General features: G+C 31.8%; 3 protein-coding genes across 6 annotated transcripts; all 3 read left to right on the forward strand.

Moving 5' to 3' along the window:
* Positions 1-5650: 5650 nt before the first annotated feature.
* Positions 5651-8987, forward strand: LOC129287981 (E3 ubiquitin-protein ligase RSL1-like). 4 transcript variants are annotated; one of them, XM_054924283.1, is made up of 4 exons: positions 5651-5910; positions 6279-6556; positions 6794-7527; positions 8118-8987. In XM_054924283.1, the coding sequence occupies exons 2-4, from the start codon at positions 6431-6433 to the stop codon at positions 8185-8187; spliced, it is 930 nt and encodes a 309-aa protein (XP_054780258.1). In that variant the 5' UTR covers positions 5651-5910; positions 6279-6430; the 3' UTR covers positions 8188-8987. The 4 variants fall into 4 exon arrangements, with proteins under 4 accessions (XP_054780258.1, XP_054780256.1, XP_054780255.1 ...); XM_054924281.1 differs by having other exon boundaries at positions 6279-6356; positions 6431-7527; XM_054924280.1 differs by having other exon boundaries at positions 6279-7527.
* Positions 8988-12232: 3245 nt separating this feature from the next.
* On the forward strand, positions 12233-13734 carry LOC129288160 (E3 ubiquitin-protein ligase RSL1-like). The gene is made up of 2 exons (XM_054924583.1): positions 12233-13206; positions 13399-13734. Exons 1-2 carry the CDS (start codon positions 12323-12325, stop codon positions 13469-13471), a joined length of 957 nt encoding a protein of 318 aa, XP_054780558.1. The 5' UTR covers positions 12233-12322; the 3' UTR covers positions 13472-13734.
* A 469-nt stretch (positions 13735-14203) lies between these two features.
* LOC129288159 (ribulose bisphosphate carboxylase/oxygenase activase, chloroplastic) lies at positions 14204-24301 on the forward strand. The gene is made up of 12 exons (XM_054924582.1): positions 14204-14792; positions 14881-14966; positions 15529-15538; positions 15919-15981; positions 18712-18825; positions 19219-19280; positions 20511-20565; positions 20771-20972; positions 21291-21397; positions 21664-21719; positions 22849-22941; positions 23985-24301. The coding sequence occupies exons 1-12, from the start codon at positions 14477-14479 to the stop codon at positions 24090-24092; spliced, it is 1272 nt and encodes a 423-aa protein (XP_054780557.1). The 5' UTR covers positions 14204-14476; the 3' UTR covers positions 24093-24301.
* The last annotated feature ends 1535 nt before the right edge of the window (positions 24302-25836 follow it).

Below are 25836 nucleotides of genomic sequence, written 5' to 3' on the forward strand. Positions count from 1 at the left end.
ATCACGTTTGCTACAGTGCATAAATAGATATTGAAGCGAGAGGAGACCTTTTTGTGCCATGCACCAAAGGCAGGATTGTGCATTCGTTGTGGTGTATGGTCATTTTTTACAAATTAAGAGTTGCGATTTGAGATTGAAACAAAAAGAAGAGAAAGGATAAAACGAAGAGGACGAGTTATGCTCTGCTAAGGTTCATCCTTGGAGAATATTTGGGACACTTTGAAGCTACTAAACACTTAAGGTAAGTATCCTAAACCTTATTCATCCCATTTTCTTCCATATTTATGAGTAGATGGTTAGGGTTTGATAGTGGTAGATGAGTTTTCAATACATATAAGTTATAGATCTGAATATATTTACTCAAATAAAGTTAATATGAGTAGATTAGAGTATCTAAACCTAAATATATTGAGTTTTGGCATTTTTGGTGGTTAAGCCTCATTATTATGCAAAAATGACGTAAATGAGGGTTGTTAAAAGAATGCAATGCCATTAATGAGAATTTAATAGCTCATTAATGTTATTGAAGACTAAAGAAAATTAATAAACTCAATGGGTAGGGCCAAACTTATATAAAATAGACATTGGGTAATCTAGAAGTAGAAGATGAGAGTTGAATGTGTGTGTTTGGCAATGTTGATAAGTTAAAGAATTGATGATTGTAGATTAAGTTCTTAGACACTATTTTGGCTTGAGAATTCAAGCTTGGAAGTTATACTATTAAGGGGTAAACCTTTGACCTCTCAAATGTTTGAATTAACTTAGGGAACCTTACTTTGGGTAATTGTTTGTTAATTGTAATATGAGGTGAATTATGTATTTAACATGCAAATTGTGACTTGTGAATGATGAAACATGCAATGAAACTTAGTGTTTACATAATTGCTTTGATATGTATTAAACATGCGAAAAATGATTGTAAAATAATTTACTTTTTTATAATGTGGTTTGGATGGGTAATTGATAATGTGATTGATAAGATGAATATATGAGATTGAAAATGATGAGTTTTATGTGATGTAAGTGAAAATAAGAATTAATGCTCATTTGAGTAGCGCATGGTTGTGAGCCCAACATGTCGATTTTAAAATTGAATAATTGAGATTGTAAAAATTGAGTAAGCATCATTTTTGGCATGATTAGTAGGCGAGAGTTCGCAAAGGGATTGGGAGCAGAGGAAAATTCATATGCTACTTAAGCTGCCCTCCAGTGCACAAGGTATAGCCTTGTCTTGTAGTTTGTCGAAGAACTGTCCCACAGTTTGTTGAGGAACTAGAACTTAGCTTTTTTCACTAATTTATCGAGGATAATAGCCTAGGGTATACAATACTCCAAAGATTTGATAGTGGGAGAGGATGTGGTCCAAAAGTAAATTATGTAATTTTTAGTTGGGTCACACCTCATGATTAGTGAGCTTGGATAATTTAGTCACAAGGATAAAGCATATTTAGTGTTATAGCTCATGGTTTTAGTTGGAGGAAATAAGAAGGATATAAAGTTGGTTGATCATTACCTATGAAATTATATGACTTGTCACATGATTGTGATGTGGCAAGTCGTGTGTATATTGGGTCATTATCACATATCTAAGTGTCTTATGACAATGTACCTAGTGTATATGAGATAGAAATGAGTTAAATGTAAAATGATAAGTTATGATATGTGTACAAGCATGTTTTAATAACTTGATTTTATATACATGTGTTTGATTACAAATAATATATAACTACATAGGGTAAGTTTTACCTTGATTACTAAGTGACTAGACTTACTCCTTTTCTTTAATATTTTACAGGCTTTAACTCTGGTACCAAGAGGGACAAAGCTACTAAGGCCTAAGAATTTGTGTATTTCTCTTGTATGCCTCTTGTATTTGTTTATTCTGTGCAATAAACTATTATTTCCAATTCTAGGTTGCATTTTGTTCATACTTGCACTATAGGTCGTTTCAATGGTTTGAATTGTATTTTGGGCCTTGCGTAGTTGTATACAATGAGTTATATATGTTGATAAAGTCAAAATACTAATGCAAGTGTAGAAATGATGTTTCAAACATGTTATGATTGATTTTGAAGCAATGCAAGTCAATTTTCCTCCTCTTTCTATTTTTAGTATAAAAGGGTTGATGAGTAATTTTGTGTTATATTGATAATTGAGTGTGAATGATGTGTTGTATTGATAGTCCTAGATCTAATAGATATGGTCTGGGTATTAGAAACAGTTTTTGGCACTTGTTTTAAGTTTTAAACACCCTTTGTTGTGAAAAGTTATGAAAAGTGATAAAAATGGGTTTCGGTGTCCAATTCTCTAGTGTGACTTATTTTGAAGTAGAACCTGTCATTAACTAGTTTATGAAAAGAGCTTTTTGTAAATACTTAATCATGTCATTCAGGCGTCGGACAAAAGATTAAGGCCCGTTGGAAGTTCCCCAATTTTGCTGTTAAATGATAGTAGAATCAGTTGTCAAGAAAACATTCAACACATTGCAGTGTGTGACACAGGGAGGAACACACCGCGGCATGGCGTATACAAGCCGCAACACATTGCCCTGTTGTATAGCAATTAAATTATTTTTTAACTATTTTCAATTTCTTTCACTCCTCTAAAGTATCTCATGCTTTCATAACTTGTTTTTATTTTGAATGATGGGTCAATGAATTATTTGGACATATTTTAACTTAAGAAAACTTGAGATCCTTTATTTCAAAACTAAACTTGGTAATCTCCTAAATAAGTTAATCTTTTGATTATCATGAGTTTGAAGGGTTAATTCTGATTAGTAGACAAGGTTATTTCAAAAATTAATTATAAATTCAAAACCACGATTATCTTATAAGCTACTGTTACCTTCTTTTCAATTATGTTGATCTAAAAATTTATCTAAAAAATATTACAAGCTATTTTAAAAATCATGTTTTTAGGTTTATAATTGATTTTGAAATTTATAGAGGTGTCTGGATATTTTTAACAAAACTATGATTTCATGTTCATAATTGATTTTGCCAAATATAATAGTGTTTGGATAATTTTAGAAAAATTTAATTTTGAATTCATAATTAATTTTCACATGTAACAAAAGTGTTTGGATATATTTTTACAAAATTTTAGTTTTAGCCTTTAGAATTGATTATGGATAAAATCCAAATAGTTACAAACTAGTATTAATTTAGAAAAAGTGAAATAGAGACCTAATTGCCATTCTCTCTTATAAAAGTGAAATAGAGAAGCTTCAGAAAAATTCAAGACTTTTACAATCCAATCCTTATAACTTCATATTTTTATTTATTTAAAATCTTAGTCCCTATACTTTAAAAAATAAAATTATAAATAAAAATTTATTGTTAAAGTTTAGGGAATAATATTTTAAATACATAGTTAAAAATATATGGATTGAATTGTAAGGTGGACTAAGTTATAATTAAATTAAATTATGGATGTTAAATTGTACTAAGTTAAAATTTAAAAATTAAATTATAATCTAATAAAATATAAAAAAATGAATGATTATTTTTCTGATACCTTTAAAAAAGAATTGTACTGATATAAAAAACAAAATGATTATTTTTTTTGATACCTTTAGGAAAGAATTGTACTAAGTGGATTAAAGAATGGACACCCCCATTGATTCTGGTCGGCAGGTCAAACCTTGATGCGGAAGTTGCTTCCCGCATTCACACTTCCAAAACAACACCGCAATTATATTATAATAAAATTATGTATAAAATATTTAAATTTTAATTATAATTTAAATTTATAATTAAAATTTTTACTTATAGCTTCATGAATTACTATTTATAATTTATTTTTAAACATTTTTATCAATAACTTAATTGGCATAATTTCTTTTTTTTCTTTTAACTTTACTATCATTTTCCTTATAAAAAAAGCCATGCTTTCTATTAAAAGAAAAATTCAATAAAAACACATAATTCAAACAATATATATACACTAGTAAAGTGCATTAGCATAATGAACCTTAGTTTTAAATATATGAAAAGTCAAAAATTTTAAACTTTGACTTATGAATATTTGAATTTTAAGTTGTAAATTTATTAAGTTGGCCAAAACAAACAAATCAACTCTAAACAAGAATTTTATTTTCAATGGACAATTACTTATTAATATATAATCATAAAGTTATAAATTTGTAAATATATAGTTGTAAAAATCAAAATTTATATTTGCTGTCTTTTCTCACTAAGGGCAATTGTATCATTTTTTTTTAAACATGTTTGCAAAAAAGACCTCAGGCTGCAGAATAATTTCAAATTGCATTGGCCCCTTAAATGTAATTCTTTTTCCCTTAGGGAGTCTAGATGAGATTCTCCCTTTTTTATAGACATATATAATATGAAAAAATTAGTAAACTTATTATTATTTTTTGAAATAAAGTAAATATATATATATATTAAATAAAAGGATCAATGAGCATTTTATATCCTAAAACTATTATGAAAATAGCTTATTGAATTCTAAACTTTTGAAATATGCAAAAACTCTCTTTTATGTTTAAATTCTAAGTACTTTAAATCTTGCCATTAAGTTGAAAAAAATTGTCATTATTTTTTAAAGTCAAAATGAGTGCTATATCAACTTGAAATTGAGTTGCCGTTTTCTCCTATTCAATGGCAGGGGCACTCAAAATTTAGAAATTAAAGAAATTTTTACATATTTCAAAATTCAGGATCTAAGATGCTATTAGCGTAATATTTTAAGATTTAAAATGCTCATTAATCTTAAATAAAATAAAATGATTACACACCAAACAAAAGTAAGGTCTCGTTTAGTTATTGAAAAGAAATAAAATGGAATGTATTGAAGAATGAGATAATAAAAAAGGATAGTGAATGGCATTTATGAGAGAGAAGGATAATTTAGTTTGTAAATTGAAAATCATGATTCATAATATTTTTAAAAGGTATAATAATTCTTACATTTATAGTATATGTTAATGAATTTTATCATATTTAGTTCAGTTTTAACATATCAAATGGTGATTTAGTTTATTTTTTTTATTGATTTTCTTGATCCATTTCATGCCATTCATTTATAGTAATCAAACGAGACCTAAGTTTTGATTTGTAAATGTGGTTCAAGTAAGTTTTTAGATTTTTTTTAGTTTTTAGATTTTCTTTTCATTGGGTTGTTTAAAAAAAAATCTAAAATGACTAATAAATAAGATACATCATAGTATAGATTGATTCAATTAGTTATTAATAGCATGTCAACAAATTTTAATTAAATTAAATTTGTATAGATATTATTTATATACTATGAAAAATGTTTTATTTTATTTAATATACTCTTTAGTCGAATAAATATATCATTAAAGAGCATTTTGCTTGGCTCACATTTTCTTATTCTGGAAAAAGGACCATCATTCTTAAACACTTTTACTGGATCAAACTTTTTGAGGAATCCGGATTCACCGTTTTAATAGGATACTCTGCTGTGCCTTGTCTACCGCCTTCCGATGCTCCAAATCTTAGCCTTCCATTTGATCCAACGGCAAGAGACATTTCACCGATTAACATGACGTCGTTGGAATGGAGAAAATCTTGACCGCTTATTAACAAAATAAATCCTAGTCGTTGGTTTCTTTTAATTACAAATCTATCTTCCTCCCGGTTCTCACACTGATGGAGCTCAGTCGTGTGTCCTTTCTTTCCGGGTTCCTTTCAGCCATGGAGTTTCTTTTTCCCAAATCCATCTTCCTCCCCAGTTTTCCAACTTCCAGCCGAGCAGGAGATTGGCGTTCTTCTTCTTATTAGTGGGATTGAGACCGTTGTTTGAAACAACAATTTCCGTCACGGATGCGACGGGGAAAATGTTGAAGCGGCAGAAATTGTTCTGCTTTTCAGGTTTAGATTTAGGGCTTAATTTGCTTCTTCGCCATTGAAGGTGCTGGAGGTAAGCGTTTGGTTTTTATTTGTTGATGAGGTCTGTTTCTGCATGTGCGTTTGGGGTTGCTTTGTCTATATATATATATATATATATATTTATTTATATAGCAATTGGCGTGAATTTGCTTGATCGTCTTTGAATTCATCAAGCTCCTCTACTCTTCTGGTCTTTTTTCTTTTTAGTCTCAATTCCTTACGGCACCTTTGCATTAGTGCAGTGGATACTGGAGCTTCTTAATTCATCTTTTGTGATTTGTCATTTTCAGTAAAGAGAATCTGTTAAATTGAAACATGGACCAAATCAGAGATGCATCATCATCATCATTATTGTTAAAAAAAACAGAGATGCATTATTTATATCTTTTGCCTGGTCAGGGGTGCGAATGTTTTCTGCCACCATAACGAGGAAGACGGTGGGCTTAAGCTGAAAATGCTGAATGGTTAGGATTGGGGGTAAGAATGTACGGACAGGATATACTATAATAAAACGGCGTAGTTTTGATTAATGAATTGTCTCTTGTCATCAGATGAAGTGGACTGATAGGGTAAGGACCATCAAGAGGGGGCAGCACCAAGAGCAAATTAGGCACCCCTCCTTCTTGGCTTTGTTGCTTCGAAAGCACGCATTTCTACCTCTATATACAATCAGTAAAGTAGGGCTGAACACTACGTTGTCTTCTTCACTCCTTTATGACCTTACTGTACACTCCATGGCCCAAGATTCTTTCTCCGATCTTCTCTACGAATTGTTCTTCTTGTCTTCTTTCTTCTCTTTTGTTGCCACTGAACTTCTCTGCGTTGAATACCCATCTTTCTCTGCTCTGTTTTTCCAACATGAACATGATCAACATGTCCCATTGACTGATGATCATTGTCATCCACGCTCGCAGTTTCGGAAGTTCATCATCCGGCATGAAAACCTTCCCTCGTCACCGTCACCGTCACCGTCACCATCACCATCGTCATCGTCATCGTCATCGTCATCGTCATCGTCATCATCTTCTTCTTCTTGGCCTAATCAAGTAACAGAACATGTGAGATCTTCTAACAGAACAGTTGAATCCTTGCAAGTCATATGTGAAATCTGCGCAGAAATTAAACGAACAACCCAGATGATCAGGAGCCCAACATGCCACCATTCGTTCTGCTCTGATTGTGTAACAAAACATGTGGCCACAAAAATCCAAGACAGCATAACAGCAGTTTCGTGTCCTGGTTTGGATTGTAAGAGTGTTTTTGAGATGGAAGCTTGTCGGCCATGGCTTCCCAAGGACTTGCTTGAAAGGTGGGATCAGGCTCTGTGTGAAGCTCTGTTTCTGCAACTCCCAACAATTTATTGCCCCTTTAAGGATTGTTCAGTTATGTTGCTGGTTGAGAATGAGGAAGATCAACAAGCTGCAAGGGAAACAGAGTGCCCTGTTTGCCACAGATTGTTCTGTCCAAGATGTAATGTACCATGGCATCATGGAGTCGATTGTGAGGAATACCAGAAACTGAATGAGAATGAGAGAGGAAGTGAAGATTTGCTTGTGAGACAGCTTGCTAAAGAGAAGAAATGGAGGAGATGTCCTAAGTGTAAGTTCTATGTGGAGAAGACAACTGGATGCTTGCATATCACTTGCAGGTCAGTTTTCTTCTACAAATTTATATGGAAGGGTTGTACTTTTAGGTGTCTGTTTGGATTGATGAATTTGGATTTAAATTTTAATCTTATATTGAATCTCATGTGATGTTTAAGATTTGTATATTTAAAATTTTTTATTTGGACAGTGTAAAAAAATATCAAAGGATGAGAAGACAGAGAGAGAGAGAGAGAGTTGAAATTCAAAGCAAAAACATAAAATTGGAGATGATAACTATCGGTGAGAGATGAGAGAAGATGTGAGAGTGTTAGGGACACCAACAATAAAAAATGTAAAAAGAATGAAATGACTGAAATTTCAAATGAATAGAATGTTGATGAAATTTTATTTTAAATTGCAAAGGAATTATGATAGAAAATTGATTTTTAAATTCATAGATTTTCATATATCTAATTGAAAGATTTGGTCCAAATCTAAATCTAAATTTCTGTTAGTCCAAACACAGCATTAGGTCATATCTCAACTTTGTTTTTAAGCAATCATGCTTTCAATATCTGTTTCTGAAAGGATTTTGATTGAGGAAAGAGTCAAATGTTCATGGTTTAATTAAATGATTTATTTGTTATTGAAGGTGCAAATATCAGTTTTGTTATGCATGTGGAGAAGAATGGACAACTCATCGAGCCTGCCAAGGAAATTAGATTATTTAATGCCAAGGTTTGATGAAGAGCATATAATCATCAGTTATCGCTCTGTAATTTTTGATATGTTTGTTTGTGTAGAAGACTTGACATTAACTTGTCCAGATTGAGGTTGATCTCGGCAAGAAAATTTCACAAGCGCGATCTTGTAATAAATATTTAGACCGTGCCTGGATAGAAGGATTTTAATTTGAATTTTAGATTTAAAATCTCATATTTAAAATACATATCATTTATTTGGGTAGTATAAAAAACACTTATAAGAATGAGTTGTCCTACTTACAAGACTTGTTCACATGTTTGGATAACATTGAAAGAGGATGGTTAAGATTTGAAATAATTAGGGTAGATTAGGTGTTTAAAATTTTAAAGGAATTGTAAAAAAATTTTGCTGGGATTTATATAAAATCCAAATGCATACAATTTTATGTATCTAAAAAGTAGATTTGGTCAAAATTCAAATCTCATTGATCCAAACATAAGATAAGGACATAAGGTATTATTTATTGATGGATGATAGTTTCTGTTTTCACTGCTTTTCTTTGTAGCCTAGGGGGCTTTCTAAAACGTGCATTGAAATGTCTGTTCAAACACAAGATCATATCAGTTTTGAAATTACTTGACAATTAAAATTCATGTGTAACCAATAAAGGTTAGTTCCATTAGCAAGGATTTGACTTATAATTTAAAAATTTGTGCATGTAAATCCCACTGTTAATGTGATGATCTTGTTGGTATATGGTGTGAGAATATCTTTGTAAATACTTTTTGAGTCTAGGGGCATACCCTTGTCTTCACAAGTCTTCATGACTTGATTCAACTAACTTTCTCTCTCTCTCTCTCTCTCTCTCTCTCTATATATATATATATATAATATCATGTGTAGGCAATGGAGTTTCACTGCATGACTGTAGAATCTGTTTAGCAAATTATATGTTAATAGAGTAAGCACGATCAATCTGTGCATATCTTGTGGATAATAAGAGATTAGAAAGTTTCCATTTATTAAATTGTGAAATTCTGACAGGGCATCAATGGTAGTCTCTATCTATTGAGGCCTCATTTGGTGTATAATGGATGATCCATTTCCTCATTCGAGATAATGAACAATCCTTAAGGGATCCCATGTTTTTGGATTAGTGTAAATCGCCTTAAATTCAAAAGAAAAGGTGTCCCTGTTTCTTTGTTTTTTTTTTTCAATGCCAATTAATTAATAGGGATTGGATTTAGTAAAAAAAAGCACTACCTTACAACATTAGCTAACTAATGTTTGAATTTCCTCTAGATGGTACTCGCAATCAGTGCTCAATTGTCGCTCAAACATAATTGCTTTCAATAACAAGACATTTATATGCAATTAAAAAAAAAACTTATACACTTAAAATTATATGAATATGCGACATTAATTAAATTTTCAATAGAAGTTATCCTTTCAAAGAAGTACTTGCAAACTATCGACTGGATTAGTTTGACTGTTTGAGTTAAAGATTTAGGATATTTGACTGAAAAGGAAGGGAGAAAAAAAAAAAAAAACGGCAAGTCATGGTGTGTTCAGAAGTAAATGCAAACTTATGTTTACCCAAAAAAAAAAAAACTTATGTGTTTATAATTTACATACCTCAATCCCAGGTCTGATGTATAAACTACAAAGCTGAGATTGAGTTGTAAACTCGTGGATTTAGGCCCAAACAATTTGTGGATCGGAATTCAGAAAAATTGGAGAGGTGGGGCCGAAAGTCAAAAAATAATTAAATTTTCAACTTAAAGCCCGAGGCCTGAACAAATATTTAAATTTGCGAAAAAAACATAATTGAAAAAGTACAGTGTATTTGCATTTATCATGAACAAATAAGATATTAATAGATGATAATTAAATAGTTGAACTATGATTTTGATTTTATATAGTAGATTAATTTATATAACTTTATTATGAATATTATAATGTTTCATGAATTCTCATTATCTCATCTTATCTTTTAATATCTCAATTATCTCATAATATCTCCTATCATCATCTAGATAGTAAATTTTGATTAGATTAGAGTTGTAAACTTATGTACAGAGAAAAAACTTATATACTTAATCTTCTATATTTAATGTGCTTGATTCCAATTGAATTAAGACATACTAATTTTTTATAGATTATTTATTTATAATAAATTATTGTTATTAATTTTATTAACATATTAAGATTCACTTATCCTGATTCAATTGTATATAAATATAATAAGTATACAAGTTTTATCCTAAAAATATTTAGGCTTTCATTGTGATGAGGGAAATTTAAGAAACTCTTTTATTCTATCCAACTAACTTCCTCTAATCCTCCTTATATTATTTTATGTTTCTTTGTTTTATGGGTTCGATTATTTATAACATACTTAATATCAACATTAATATTTTTTAAAAAAATTAATCATTTAATTTTTATAATTTTAATTCAATTAAAATTCAGTATCTAAACTTTCATTTGATATAACTCAATATCTATAGTTTTAATTCAATTAAAACTTTTTCAATCCAATCCTTATAATTATATACTTTTATCCATTTAAAATGTTAGTCCTTATATTTTAAAAAATAAAATTATAAATAATAAAGTTATTATTAAAACTTAGAGAATCATGTTTTAAATACACAATTAAAAGTATATGGATTGAATTACATGTTAGAGGCTGAGTATAATTGAATTAAATTATAGAGATTGAATTGTAAGGAGTTAGAATTTAAAAATTAAAGGTTAAAAATATGCATTTAGTCTTTTACCTTTATACAATATTTCATTTTAATTCCTTAATTTTATAAAGTGTTCTTTTAATCTTAAAATTCTAATATCGTTAATTTCATCTCAACAAATTTTCACATGAACTTTTATTGACAACATTCTCTAATGTTAATATCTTAAGTTTAATTTTTTTAAAAATTACAATGATTAATACAAAAATAATCATTTAAAATTAATAGTTTTAGGGTTAAATGACTAAAAAAATATTTTATAAAATTAAGTGACTACATTAAAACTTTATATAAAGTTAGAGGGTTAAAAGTATATTTTTAAAAAAATTAAATTTTTATCATAAAAATATAAAAAAAAAAGGCTAAACGATTATTTTTTCTTATACTTTTAAAAAAGAATTGTACTGAGTGAACTAAAAAATTGACCCCACTTTCAATTTTAGATAGCTAGTGGAACCTTGTTGATCAAGTTGCTTCCCACTTTCACATTTCCAAAGCAACGCGTCAATTGTATTATAATAAAATTGTAAATAAAGTATTTGAATTTTAATTATAATTTAGAGTTATAATTAAAATTCTTATTTATAACTGTATAAATTAATATATATAATTTATTTTTTTAAAAAATTCTATCAAGAATCTAATTGGCATAAATTCTTTTTTCTTTAAACTTCAATATCATTTTCCTTATAAAAAATCTATGTTTCTTATTAAAAGAAAAATTCAAACTTTTATAAAACCGCATAATCCGAAAACAAAACACCTGTAATGTGCATTTAAAAAAAAATGTCCTTTTAAAACATGATCAGTAAATAAGAGATGAATATATATTAGATAATTAAATAGTTGATTGATGATTTTCATATGATATATTAATTAATATTCTTTTATTATGAATATTATAATATCATGTTATTACCTTATTGTATCTTTTAATATCTCAAATATCTCACAATATCTTCTATTATCATTAAATTTATAGATTTTGGTTAGACCGAAATTGTAAACCTATGCATAGAAAATATCTCAGCTATGTTGTGAGTATTTGGCCAACAGCTGTATTGTGAGTTGTGACAAGAAAAATATAATAAAGTTATCTTATTCTCTTTTTCTAACTTCTCCTGTCTGTTCATATTATTATATCTTTTTTTTTATGGTTTCGAATGTTTATAATATACTCAATATCAATATCAATACTTTAGAAAAAGAATTGAACTGAGTGGATAAAAAAAAATGGCCCCAGAAGGACTTTAGATAGATAAAGAGTCAAACCTTGTTGCCGAAGGTACTTCCGAAGCAACGCAACCCTTCGTTTATTAACTCACAAAACATTAAAACGAACGCATCCAAAGTAAAGCTGAATCGCTTGGCCTTTTCGCACCATCCATCACTAAAAAATATGGCTCAAGACTCTGCCTCTGATCTTCTCTGCTTGGATGATTCTCTCCTCTCAGCTCTGTTTCACGAGGATGAAGACGAGGATCACGCCCCTTTTACCGATGATAAATTAGCCCAACGCTTGCAGTTTCAGGAAACCCTCTACTCCTCCTTGATCACTTCCCAAAACCCACAAAATAATCCGTCGTCGTCGTCATCTTCTTCTTCTTCTTTGCTCATTTTACCTTTATCTGCATCATCGTCTTCTCCTTTGAAAATGGCTGACACTTGCCCTACCCCACAAGTCGAGCAAGTGAAATCCTCAAATGAAGCGTGTGAATCGTCGCAAGTCATCTGTGAGATCTGTGCAGAAACTAAAGAGACTTCCCAGATGTTCAGAAATCAGAGATGCCACCACTCGTTTTGCTCTGATTGTGTTACAAAACAAGTGGCCACAAAAATTCAGGACAACATAGCAGTAGTTTCGTGTCCTGGTTTGGATTGTAAAAGTGATCTTGAGCTTGATGCTTGTCGGCCATGGCTTCCCAAGGACTTGCTTGACAGGTGGGATCAGGCTTTGTGTGAAGGTCTGTTTCTGGCAGCCCCTAAATATTACTGTCCCTTTAAGGATTGTTCAGCTATGTTGCTAATTGAGAATGGGGAAGAAGATCAACAAGCTATAAGGGAAGCGGAGTGCCCTGTTTGCCACAGACTGTTCTGTGCAAGATGTAATGTGGCATGGCATCCTGGAGTTGAATGTGAGGAATTTCAGAATATGAATGAGAATGAGAGAGTTAGGGAAGATCTGATTGTGAGAGAGATTGCTAAAGAGAAGAAATGGAGAAGGTGTCCCCAGTGTAGGTTCTTTGTGGAAAAGATTGATGGATGCGTGCACATCACTTGCAGGTCATTTTCTTAGCTTGCTGCTACTTTATTGAAACAATCACACTTTACCTATTTGTATATGAGAAGTTCTTGCCTCTGGCTTTGTAATTTTGATTTACAGATAACTAACAAGTAAGCAGTAACATGATCAGAATGTGTTTGTCTCCTTTTACTTAATATGAATGTGCTGGTGAATAGAATTTGATTTTGCAGGTGCCACTATGAGTTTTGCTATGCGTGTGGAGAACAATGGACTTCTTCTCACGGAGGCTGCCAAACAAATTAGATTATTTAATGTCATGTTTCGTGACGAGCATATCTCCTTATCATTTAATGTCTTGTTTGTATTGCAGCTAAGAAAATGATAGACTTGATAGGTTGATCTTTGCAAGACATCTGTTCTAAAGTTACTTGAGAATTTTGAGGTTCGTGCCTGTAGGCAATAGTGTTTTTCACTAGATGACTATAGGATTTGTCTAGAGCTTTGAAGAACAAGGGACACTGGGACTGTATGTTCAACTTCAAAATGTGTTTACGTTTTCCAAATCACTTGTGCGCCTTTTTTTTTTTTTTTTGATAATATCACTTGTGTGCTTTTGCTTATAAGAATATGAAACTACATGATATACAGACATTGATGTTCTTAGTTTCCTGATGCAGAAACAGAAGCAACTTACCAGTAATCAGTTCCAACGCTTGTTTTTGAATCATATTGCCTTACACTTTCTCCACCTCCAAAATCTATAATACCAGGCATAATTCTGTACAAATCAATTATCAGAATGGGGTTATGGGACTTTCTTAAATAGATTAATATAGTTAGAAAGTCAAAAATTTATGAGTACAAGTCCGAAAAATCAAATTAGTAGAACTTTTTTTGGGTAGGTGATCTTGTTTTCGGCTCAGCTTAATTTCTATCCAACACAATACAATCATGAAATCAGTTTTTTAATTCAAATTGAGCCGTTAATAGCTCTAATCCAATGGGTTTAATTATCCGGTTTTTAAAACAATATTTGTTGGTACAGTTGGATAAAAAGCTCTCGAGAGAGAAGCATTTTTTTCCCCCACAATTTAATCGTCAGGAACTAGTCTCAAAAAAATTGAAACGTACTCTAAATTTCAGTTATATCCTTAACCTATGTTATTGGGCAAATACCTAAATAGACGAGATGGTTGAAACAACAAAATCGCGTGTGATGTATGTCATTTTGTGGCGGGCAACTGTCTAAACCAACTGTGGACAATCACTGAGAGAGCTAAGCTAAGCATCATCAAAAGCAATCCTTCAATGGCTTCTTCAATATGTTGCTCTGCCTCTCAATTCTCAAAGTTCTCACCTTCATCGCTTCTCAAGGCCTCATACCCTGCTTTCCCCAATTTCTCTTCATCCCCATTTTCTGTCCGTTGCGCTAATCAGAGTGACGGAGACGAGGTCAAGAAGACAAAGAGGCTCTCTAATCAGTCTTCGTGGGAAGCTAAAGACGCCGAAGGCAGAGACTATCTCTACAGGCTGGGCAAAGAAGCTGATAATATGAACATCGCTGTTGGCCAGAGGGCCGGCGTCATCGATGACCTTTTTGCTGGCAATTTTCTCGGGAAAGATTGTAATAGCTTTCTTAGATTTACTTCGTATAGTTTTTTTACTTCCATTGCTTTCATCGCTCGTAATTTTATTCGTCCTTTTTCTTGCAGCGGACATTGTGTTTGATTATCGTCAGAAATTGACGAGGTCATTTGAATACCTTCAAGGTGATTATTACATCGCTCCCGTCTTCATGGTAAGGAAATAATCTTTTAAAAACTGTTCATTTCTCGCTTGCAAATTGGACAAAAAAGGGTCTTATCAGAAACTGTTTGATATAATTTTAGTTTACGGAGGTCAATGCTCCATGACAATGTGGGATAGAGTTGTAACTTTTGGATAAGTAGAGAGATGGTGTGAGACTTGTTGGCCCCATTAAACGACATTTTGGTCTGCGTAGATATCATACTTATCTTGTTTAAAAAGACTTTCATGCGTTGCATTCCTTTGGAGACAGCATAGTCTTTGGAGAACTGATCTGGTTTCCATAGTCTTTCTTGCATCACATGAGCATCATTTTATGGCTCCTTATAGCTTTGGTTGGTTTCATGGTCATTTTCTGAGAGCAAAGGAAAAGGAGAGGATTAAACGACAGTATTTGTTTCATTTGGGTGACTGCAGCCTGGGGTGATATGAACATTATTCCTTATGTTTTCTTAAAGTTCTTAATCCATTTTAACCATGTAAACTTATTCTGCATATTCTTTCTTTCTTTCTTTACACTTTAATTTTTCAAGTTGTTTTAACTCTTTTGACAGGACAAAGTTGGTAAGTTCTCTGGAAAATGGGCTAATGTGAAGAAATTGTGATGAATCAATTTCAAGACGTAACAGGGCTTGGTAAAATTGATTTATTTTGCCATGTTATAGAAGTGGTTGTAATGTTAGTCAAATTCTTGCTCTAAATGCTGTGTTTATCAATTATAACTCACATGCTTGCTTGCTAATGGTTATATTAAGTCTAAAGGTAACTAATGCAGTTGCAATTATTTAAATCTGCTGTGAAAACTTGTATAAGTGGTTAATTTTGTATCTGCTTGATTCATGTCACTGTGATGATTTTTCTGAGATGGCCTCTGCCTTTTAATGTTAAATTTTGATATGTTACTAATAGCTGCATGTTCTTGTAAATGTTTTCTGTGAATGCAGTTTGCCACATTGTGAAGAACTACCTTGCTCATCTCCTCAACACTAAAGTTCCCTTGATCCTAGGTATAAACTAACAACAAATTAATCCTTTAAGCTTATGTTAAACCCTGAAGAAAGAAAAAGCATTGAAATTAGGTATTAGTGTGCGCGCGTGCGCGCGTGTGTGGTTGTAAGGTTCTGTGATGCCTGCTATAGTTGTAAAATGTTTATCTTTCTAATAGACAGGGCTGTTGATAATCTCTACCCTGATCATTTTGGTCTAATATCAATACAAATTTAATAATGAAATGTAAACTGTGATAGAGTTTTAAGATAATAGGTGATTTGGGAAGATAGATATTACAAATAAATATTATTTTTAATTTATTTTAGATATTTTCTATTTAATAATATTGTTTAGATTTTATTTAGGTATTTAGTTATCTAGATTTTATATAGATATTTAGATATTTATTTAAATATCTATATATTTATCTAGATATCTAGTTATTTAGATTTTATTCACATATTTAGTTCTTTAGATTTTATTTAATATTTTATATAGATATAGATTCTAGGAGATTTTATTCAATTTTATTTAATTATCTAGTTATTTAGATTTTATTTATTATTTTAGATTGTATTTAGCATTATAAATATGCTTAGCAATTTAGAAACAAGCATATCATGAGTAAAACAAACTTTTGAAACTTTTGGCCCTTTGAAGATTCTCCCAAGCGTGGATATGGAGAGAAGTATAGACTGAAATTCTTGTTTGATATCATCTTGATAGATTTATTTCTTCTGCTTTCTTCTATCAGTTCTATGTTCTCTTATTAATATTATGAAGTTAGATTCTGATTTCATATGTTAACAAAGATTTATCTTCCTTATTTCTCTCTACCCATCTAGGATCCTATCATTTGGCATCAAAGCCATTCGATCCAAAGATGGTACCTACCTATTCCACACGCCTTTGTCATAAGCACATTTTCACCGCCCATCCCATCCTATTATCATCCATCTTCTAGAACACATTTTCCCAAGTATAATGGTGGAGATCCATAACCATGGATTTTAGAAGTGGAAAATTATTTTCAATAGTATCACACTTCTGAAGACTTCAAAGTTGATATTGCATTGAGGCATTTAGAGGGAGACGCTCTTGTGATTTCTTCACTTCTATTAACATGGAATGCTCTATTGGAAAGAATTAATAGAGGTGTTACTAGAAAATTATGGGCCTCTAGAATATCAGAACCCAGATGAGTCCTTATGTAGCATCAAGCAAATTGGTTCTATGCAGGAGTATCGTTTGGAATTTGCTAGGCACTTTGCTCATGTGAAGAATTGGCCGGAACATTGCCTCTTGGAAGTCTTCATCAAAGGCCTCAAGGAGAAGCTCAAATATGATGTTCGGATTTGTAAACCTAAGACAGTTTATTGGGCTGTTAGTTTGGCCCTTGATTATGAGTTAAAAGCCCAAAACTCTTGCGGGCTCGAAACTGCGCAGCAGAACCAAACTAAGCCCTTGTTTCCTTCAGTCCCTTATCAAACAGCATGTGACTTAAAAGAGACATCAGCATCGACTTCAAACTCCCTTCAGCCAGAAACTTCAACCTTGTTTCCTCACAAGCCAGCATCTAGAATGGCTTCTATGGAAGCCAAACAGGAGTGACAACAAGAGATGGGACTGTGTTTCAGCTGTGGTGAGACTATCAAACCGGGGCATTACTGTAAGGGATCTTTTTCACTGCTGGAAGTTACAGAGGAGGGTGAAGAAATTGTTCCTTCCCTTGAAGAGGACAAAACCATAGAGAGGAAACCTAGTGGGGTTGAAATTTCCCTCAATGCTATTCTGGATAACAACAAAATATCTGCAAAGAAGCTTCAAAGGAGCTTCTTTGAATGCTAGGTCCTAAACTTAGTGGATAGTGGGTCTAGCTGCAACTTTATCCTTGAAGTTCCCATGTAGCCTCTTGTTCGACCTTTTGGAATCGACATTGGAAATATTGCTATTTATCTATTATTCCTATCTCAACCTTTAGATACACAAGAAGGCTATTGCCTATGTCTCGCATTGAGGATAAGGCGAATTTTTTAGGAGAGAGTATTGATAGAGTTTCAAGATAATGGGTGATCTAGGAAGATAGATATTATAAATATATATTATTTTTAATTTATTTTAGATATTTTCTATTTAATAATATTGTTTAGATTTTATTTAGGTATTTAGTTATCTAGATTTTATATAGATATTTAGATATCTATATATTTATCCAGATATCTAGTTATTTAGATTTTATTCAGATATTTAGTTCTTTAAATTTATTTAGTAATTTATATAGATATAGATTCTAGGAGATTTTATTAAGTTTTATTTAATTATCTAGTTATGTAGATTTTATTCATTATTTCAGATTGTATTTAGCATTATAAATATGCTTAGCAATTTAGAAGCAGACATGTCATGAATAAAACAGACTTTTGAGACTTTTGGCGCTTTGGAGATTTTCCTGAGCATGGTTATTGAGAGAAGTATAGAATGAGATTCTTATTTTATATCATCTTGATAGATTTATTTCTTCCATTTTCTTTTATCAGTTTTATATTCTATTATTAATATTATGAAGTTAGATTCTGATTTCATATGTTAATAAAGATTTATCTTCCTTATTTCTCTCTACCCATCTTGGATCGTGTCAAACTGGCTAGAAAAAATAAACAAAGACAAGGAACCCTTCAGTTGTAGGGCTACATTTTGATGCAGTTGGTTTAAAATGTCACTTATAATTTTACTTTTTTTTTTCCAAGGTATTTGGGGAGGAAAAGGGCAGGGGAAATCATTTCAAACAGAACTAATATTTCAGGCAATGGGAGTTGAACCTGTGATAATGTCTGCTGGAGAATTAGAGTCAGAGAGAGCTGGTAAGTTGGAATTGGTTTCCTTCCATCAATGCTGTTGTTTCAAGGGGAAAAAAATCTAATATTGAAAGATAAACACAAAAATGCCTTTTTATTATGATATATTAACATGTCAATGAATGTTATGTCTCACGTGTCAACTATTTAGAAAATGAACTCTTCAAAAATTGTTGTAACTGTTTCTTTTTGTTGCAAGTTTTTACCTATCTTGAACTGTAATTTAGCTACGCACCCCTCTATTTTCTTTTTCAATCTTGACCCCTAATTATATGCCTATATAGTTTTTCTTGGGCCAGATATGCATATATGGATATACCCTTTCCTGTGATTTTTTTTTAAGGAACAGCTTCTTGTAAATCTGGTCAAATCACACCATACAGCAAATTTCACGTGCAGGAGAGCCAGGAAAATTGATTCGTGAGCGCTATAGGACAGCATCTCAAGTGGTCCAGAATCAAGTTAGGAGTTTTATCATTTTCGTTCTTAACATATGTATGTCTTGGTTGGAAGTTAAAAGTGTTACTTTATATTATCAGTTACATGACATTTATTTTGGAAAAAGACCATATGGAAGTAAGAAGATTCCCTCATGTTTTAAGATGAGCATTATGATTCTGTCTTCTTTATTTGATGTTTAATGGAACTCTGCAGCAATAAGCTATCATTCCATGATGAACAGACTGGAAATATAAAAAAGATATATCGAAAAAGAAAACTTCTGGAACAGTTCAAGGTTAAGCATAGATATTTTATTCCACTACCCTCTTATGCCGTCTACAGAAAGTAATGTTTGTATCAGAAATATCTTTTGTAACTTATAAAGTGACTTTAGTTTTCGAATTTCACAATAAGATTTTTTTTTACTACATCTTTTTGTTCTGTGCCTTTTCTTCTTTTATTTACCACTATCCTCCCATCTGTAGAACGTGTCTTGTGCCTTGGCATGTGCTAAATGATTGATTTTTATTAATTCAACTTTACCATTAATATAAGGCAATTCACATGTGAGGGAAATATAAAGATTTGGGAAAACATAATCTTTGGTCTTTATAATTTTATTGGGTTTTGCTTTTAGTCCCTGTAGTTTTTTTCTAGTGTTTTCAGTCCCTATAGTTTTAAAAAGATTGGGTGACCTTTGTTTTCTAGGTCCTCATAGTTTCTATTTTTCAATGGAGTACTGAAAAAAACTACAAGAGCTAAAAGTAAAAGCCAATGAAACTATAGGGACTAAAAATTATGTTTTCCCTAAAGATTTCTACCTTTAATATAATCAGTGGTTGATTCACTCACTCTGCTTTGCCTTTTAGTGGACTGTTGCTGTGTAAAAACATTAGGTTTTCTGATGCTGATGACCAATATGTTTAGTGTTCACCTAAGAGACACTCATTGGCTAAGACAGTTTAAAATAAAAATCCCCCCAAAAATAAATCTTCATGTTTCTCTTTCCTTTCTACACTTCCTTTTTTGGTTTTTGTTGCTCTAGGGGGCTGTTTTTATCGTCCTCTCATTAATTGTCTTCCTATCTAATAAAGCTTTTTATCTATTTGGAAAAAAAAAATGTAGGTAATTTTTTGAAATAAAATTATTTATATCTGTTTTATAGCTAGATGCAATCTTTGTTTCTCGACTAATGTTGTTGCTTTTCCTTCATCGGCTAATATATTATAGCTGTTTCCTGCTTGATTCAGGGAAAAACGAGCTGTTTGATGATCAATGATATTGATGCTGGCCTTGGTAGATTTGGTGAGCTAATATATGATCACAGTCAGAGAAATGAAAATATAGAAACTAGAGAAATATGATTACGTCTTTATTATTATTCCCATTATTTTTCTTCATTATTCTTGGGCGTGTTTTCATGTGATTGTATGTCTTTTCATGCTCTATTTCTTCAATTACACGGTTACCTGATCTCCTCATTGAACATAATTTTTCTGTTTCGACATAGGCAATACTCAAATGACAGTCAACAATCAAATTGTTGTTGGGACTCTTATGAATCTAGCAGACAATCCTACAAGAGTTAGTGTTGGCCAAAATTGGAGAGAAACAGATATCACAAATAGAGTTCCAATAATTGTAACAGGCAATGATTTTTCTACGATTTATGCTCCACTGATACGAGATGGAAGGATGGAAAAGTTCTACTGGTAAGTAGTATCTTACTCTTATGGCCGTAGAACTTCCCATTTTTTAAATTTGGAGCAGTTTTTTTTTGGGTGATGTCTAGATAATAGTGCCTTGGTATTTTAACATTATGCTTCTTATACGTGATGGCATCAACAGTAACAAGCCATAAGGAAGTTAGTGGTTTCTTGATCAATGTCAAATTAGCAGTATATTTCACATTTTTATCACGGTTACATTATATGTCATATGGCTTCTGCAATTTCCTTAAATTTTCTTATTTCATGCATTTTGGTGAACCATGTCTCCTCTCTGAGATGTAGTCTATGAATGTGAAACAGGCAACCTAATCGAGAAGATATTGTCAATATCGTTCACAGAATGTATGAAAAAGATGGTATTTCTAAGGATGAAGTTTTGAGAGTTGTGGACACTTTTCCTAATCAAGGTATAAGAATTTTTCATTCTCTTGATAAGAGTACAGTGATATTAACCTGAAAGAACATGTTATAGTTACCTCATTCATACCTTGGGCTGGTAAGGTTTAGATATGCCTGCCCATCGGTAGTCCATTTTACTGTGTTAGACTGTTCATATTCTCTGTTGAATGCATTTCATCAATATGCGTTTCTTATCAAATATGGTGCTTAATATAAAAGTATGGAGGCATCCTTTCTGATATACCAGTTCTATTGATGATTTGGTTATTGACAGCTCTGGACTTTTATGGAGCTCTTAGGTCTCGCACGTATGACAGATCAATTTTGAAGGTATAAAGAAGCCTTTGTTTAGCTTGAAAATAACAATTTGTTTCACACCCAGTTGTTTCATTCTCATGTAGTGAAATTATTAATTTCCATTATCTTCTCGCATATTATTCATTATGTAAATAATTTGGATCTGAAAGTAAATTTTACTCATTCTAAGAGCATGAATATATACAAGAGGGACAAGCCTTAATATTTATGCTCTTATGACTGACTCATATGACCTATAATTTCAGAATAATATCTCTATCATAATTACATAATATCTACATATTAAATTCTAATATTCTAACACTCTCCTTCAAGTTGGAGCGTGGATGTTGTTAAGCATGCCCAACTTGTCACATAGACATTTAACCTGAGCTATATCAAGAGCTTTTGTAGAAAGATCATCTAGTTGTTCTCCAGTGTGTACATGTCCCATGGAGATGAAGATCTCCTGAATCTTGTCACAAACAATCAATCTTGATGTGCTAAAAGCATTCATGAAACACTAGATTGATGCTACGTGTAGCGCTGCTTTACTGTCACACTGTAACTTAGCTGGTAATGAAGTTTTGAGGCCAACTTTCTTCAATAAATATCCAGGGAGCTCCTCCCTCTTGTATACATATTCATGCTCTCAGTATAATATCCCTATCATAATTACAGAATATCCACATATTAAATTATAATATTCTAACACATTAAAAGTTAACTGTGGGTATTATATAGTATCCCAAACAGAATTCTTCACCATGCAGCTCTTGAATTTGTTCCATTTAGCAAATGAAGAAAATATTTATTATGAAAAGAGACTTCATGTGGCTTAAGATGCTTCCAGATGAACTCCTAAGAAGTAAATAATAGTGAACTTGTAATCCATTTTGGGTTTTGGATAAATAGTCAGATGAAGTCATCTGCATAGACAAATCATTACCTGCACACTTGCCTCATCAGTCTTCCCTCTGTTACATAATACATTTGGGAGTTTGATCAATGGTTTGTGTCAGGACAACTGCCATTCGTTGTTGTTTTCGTCCATATAGGATAATGGGGAATGCAGTTTAAAAAAATATTCAAATTTATATTTTCTAATAAGGATTTTTATTAACGACGGATTGTAACTTCGTGGTGGGTTGTATCCATTTAGTGGGTTGATGACATTGGAGGTGTTGAAAATTTTGGAAAGAAGCTTCTCAGTAGGAGAAAGGACAACAACCTTCCTGCATTTACTCCTCCAGAGGTATATATTAATAAGCAACCCTAGTTTCCTGGTTCTCCCTTTATTTTTTATCTTGCTTGTGCTGTTCAAGCTGATGAAAATTAGCAGCGGATCAATTATTGATGAATTGTTACTTTAGTCCACTTATCAGTTTTAATTGAACATGAAGCAATAACAGCTAATTTAAACATTAAAAAAATAACGCACATCATTAAATTTTCAGTACTTTTGAAATCGACTCAACTGATCCGATTAAAACTCAACTAGTTATGAATAATCCTTGATATCATGCTATCCTGTGTATGTATTTATGATTGTCGTTTGTCATTGATTTATAGGAGATCAAAACACTTTTTTTTTTTTTATTTAGATGCCTTCAATTCGGTATTCAATATCACATTTAAAACTTATTTCTGAAATTAAAGGGGTTAATGACTATTTTACCACACCCACACCCATGTCATGGCAAGAGTAGAACCTCAACCTTATTCTCCCTGCAGTCCCTGTTATAGGACATCTTCTAGAAAGATTCTTTGGTCATTAATATAAGGAATGAAGGGTTATTTATTATCATTTTTTAATTTTACTCGTGTTGTAAATTTAATTTTAGGTTCATTGTGTATTGTGTATCTCTCTCTTCTTATTTGTAATAAAGGTAAAGCTGGAAAAAATTTTCACTTTAAGACATATTTAATAAGTTAATTGTCATTTTCTTAGTTTCAGTGAAGTAACTGAAAGAACTTTATAATATGAACTGGAGGGAGTATTTCAGTATTTCTTAATGCTTTCTTAAATTGACAACATAGATACTGCTGACCCCTGTTCGTCAATTTCTTCGTCTGTCAATATTGGGGTGTTCTCTTTTATACCAAACACAAACATCTCTGGAGTCAGACTTTTAATATTTGAAGCACATTCATATATAGACCAGAAAATTCACATGGATACTATCTGGACTTGGTTGATGCTCGACCCTTCTTTTCTTTTCATTCTGTCACATTGATTTCTTTTGTGAAATTCGGATGTCAAGTTAAAACTAATTGGTTTTGTGTGTCATTGAATAGCAAACAGTGGAGGCTTTGCTGGAGTCAGGTTATTCACTCATCAAAGAACAAAAGTTGATAATGGAAACTAAACTTTCCAAGGAATACATGAAAAATATAGATGACTAGAATTCATTATATGTAGTATGCTTCAACCAGGCTGCTTCCCTTGTATCATATCCCATTTTTCAGATGAAGAAAGTGTGAAATTTTGTACAATAACAATGTAATTTCTGAAATTTTATCTTGAGGTGCAAGCTAAACAGCTTGCTTACAGTTGTTTTATAGAAATTATTAAAGTAAATAATTCAAAATCATTTGTACATTCAGAGTTCTAACTTCCAATCCCTGATTGACGATGATGATGATAATGGTGTGAGTGTTTTGCAGAAAATTTTCAAATTCCAAAAAAATGAGCACCGTTCAATTGGAAACTTTTAAGTAGTCTTTGAAGTTTTGAGGCCCATTCATCAAATTAAGATTTAATATTACACAAGTCATCTCAGCCTTGACTCTGTTTCTGTCTACCACTGATCTGAATTGGGACAAAGCAGCCCACCAACAGAATGGTTTGACTATGGCATGTGGCATATTGGCATGGTCTTATACCACGCAAAATGTCATTGCGCGTCTGGGCCCACAGGATGAGACCTATTTGGCTATCACAGAAAAAGAATATATGCAAATCTGACACACACAAAATGGTTTGGACTTTACGCTTTTTTTTTTTTTAAATGAAGAAAAAGAAAACAAACAGAATTGGATAATCCTGGTAACCCATGTGCTGCTCCATTGGTTGTTTTCTAGAATACTATCAACTGCTACGAAATTTATTCTTGGTATGGAACTAATTCCACACATTCCCATTTACCTATTTCAATCATCAGATAAAAAATCCATATACCCTCAAGACAGGGGATGGCATTTCCTCTGTTTGTGGCAACAAAAGTAGTCCTGATCTTTGCACAGTAAACAGAGGATAACAATGAGACTCTGATTCTTTCTGGTCACAACTTATCATTCTTTTTTTCTTTTATTTGGGTATGAACCTAAGTCATCCATTCATATAAGTTAACATATCCCAGAGGAATCCGGATCATTTACTTTTTAATTGTTGGAATCCAATGCTTGAATAACTTTAAAAGTTGCAACTTTGTGTGATACTAACTTGGATTACAAGAATAAAGCAGCCAAAAGAACTTTTCTGTTACACCATTCCAAGTATTAAGAGGGATATATATTTTGTATCAGTACTGACAATTTCTGTCCAAGTTAGTGCTATAGATTGGAATATCAAACACTTAGGTAAATTTTAGATATTCTAAAACATGAAGAACAAACATTGGTCGTAGTTCTTGTCTAATTGGTTTTGGCCAAAAGGAAGAAAATGTGTGATAAAGAAGAATAAAAGAATGTCAGATCTTAGTGCTAAGAAGAATTAAAGCTTAATAAAGAAGACTTAAAGATGTTTTATTTGACTTAAGCACAAATGAATGGTGGGTCCCAGGTTGAGATCACTTTTTTTTTTGGTTGTTTGTTTTAGTTGACGTGTGAACCATTCAATATTCAACATCATCAACTAGTAAGAATCTACGAGGAAAAGTTTTCCCAACATAGTATTTATCATTCACAGAGCTCAATAAAGAAAGTGTGATAAAGCTTATAAAAAAAAAGTATGATAAAAAAGAATACCAGAACCCAATATTATTGCTTTTGATTATAGGAAGAATTATAGTTAAGTCTCTTATAAGGGACTTGTTTATATTTAGGTTCTTTTTAACTTAGACTTATACATTGACAATTATAATATGTTCCCTCTGATCCATATTACTCATTACATTTTAAATTATAGGACACTTTTAAAAATTTTTTT

The sequence above is a fragment of the Prosopis cineraria genome, unplaced genomic scaffold, assembly GCF_029017545.1.
Source record: "Prosopis cineraria cultivar Desert tree isolate PC_DT_omini unplaced genomic scaffold, ASM2901754v1 PC12, whole genome shotgun sequence".
In the NCBI taxonomy this organism is placed as follows: Eukaryota; Viridiplantae; Streptophyta; class Magnoliopsida; order Fabales; family Fabaceae; genus Prosopis; species Prosopis cineraria.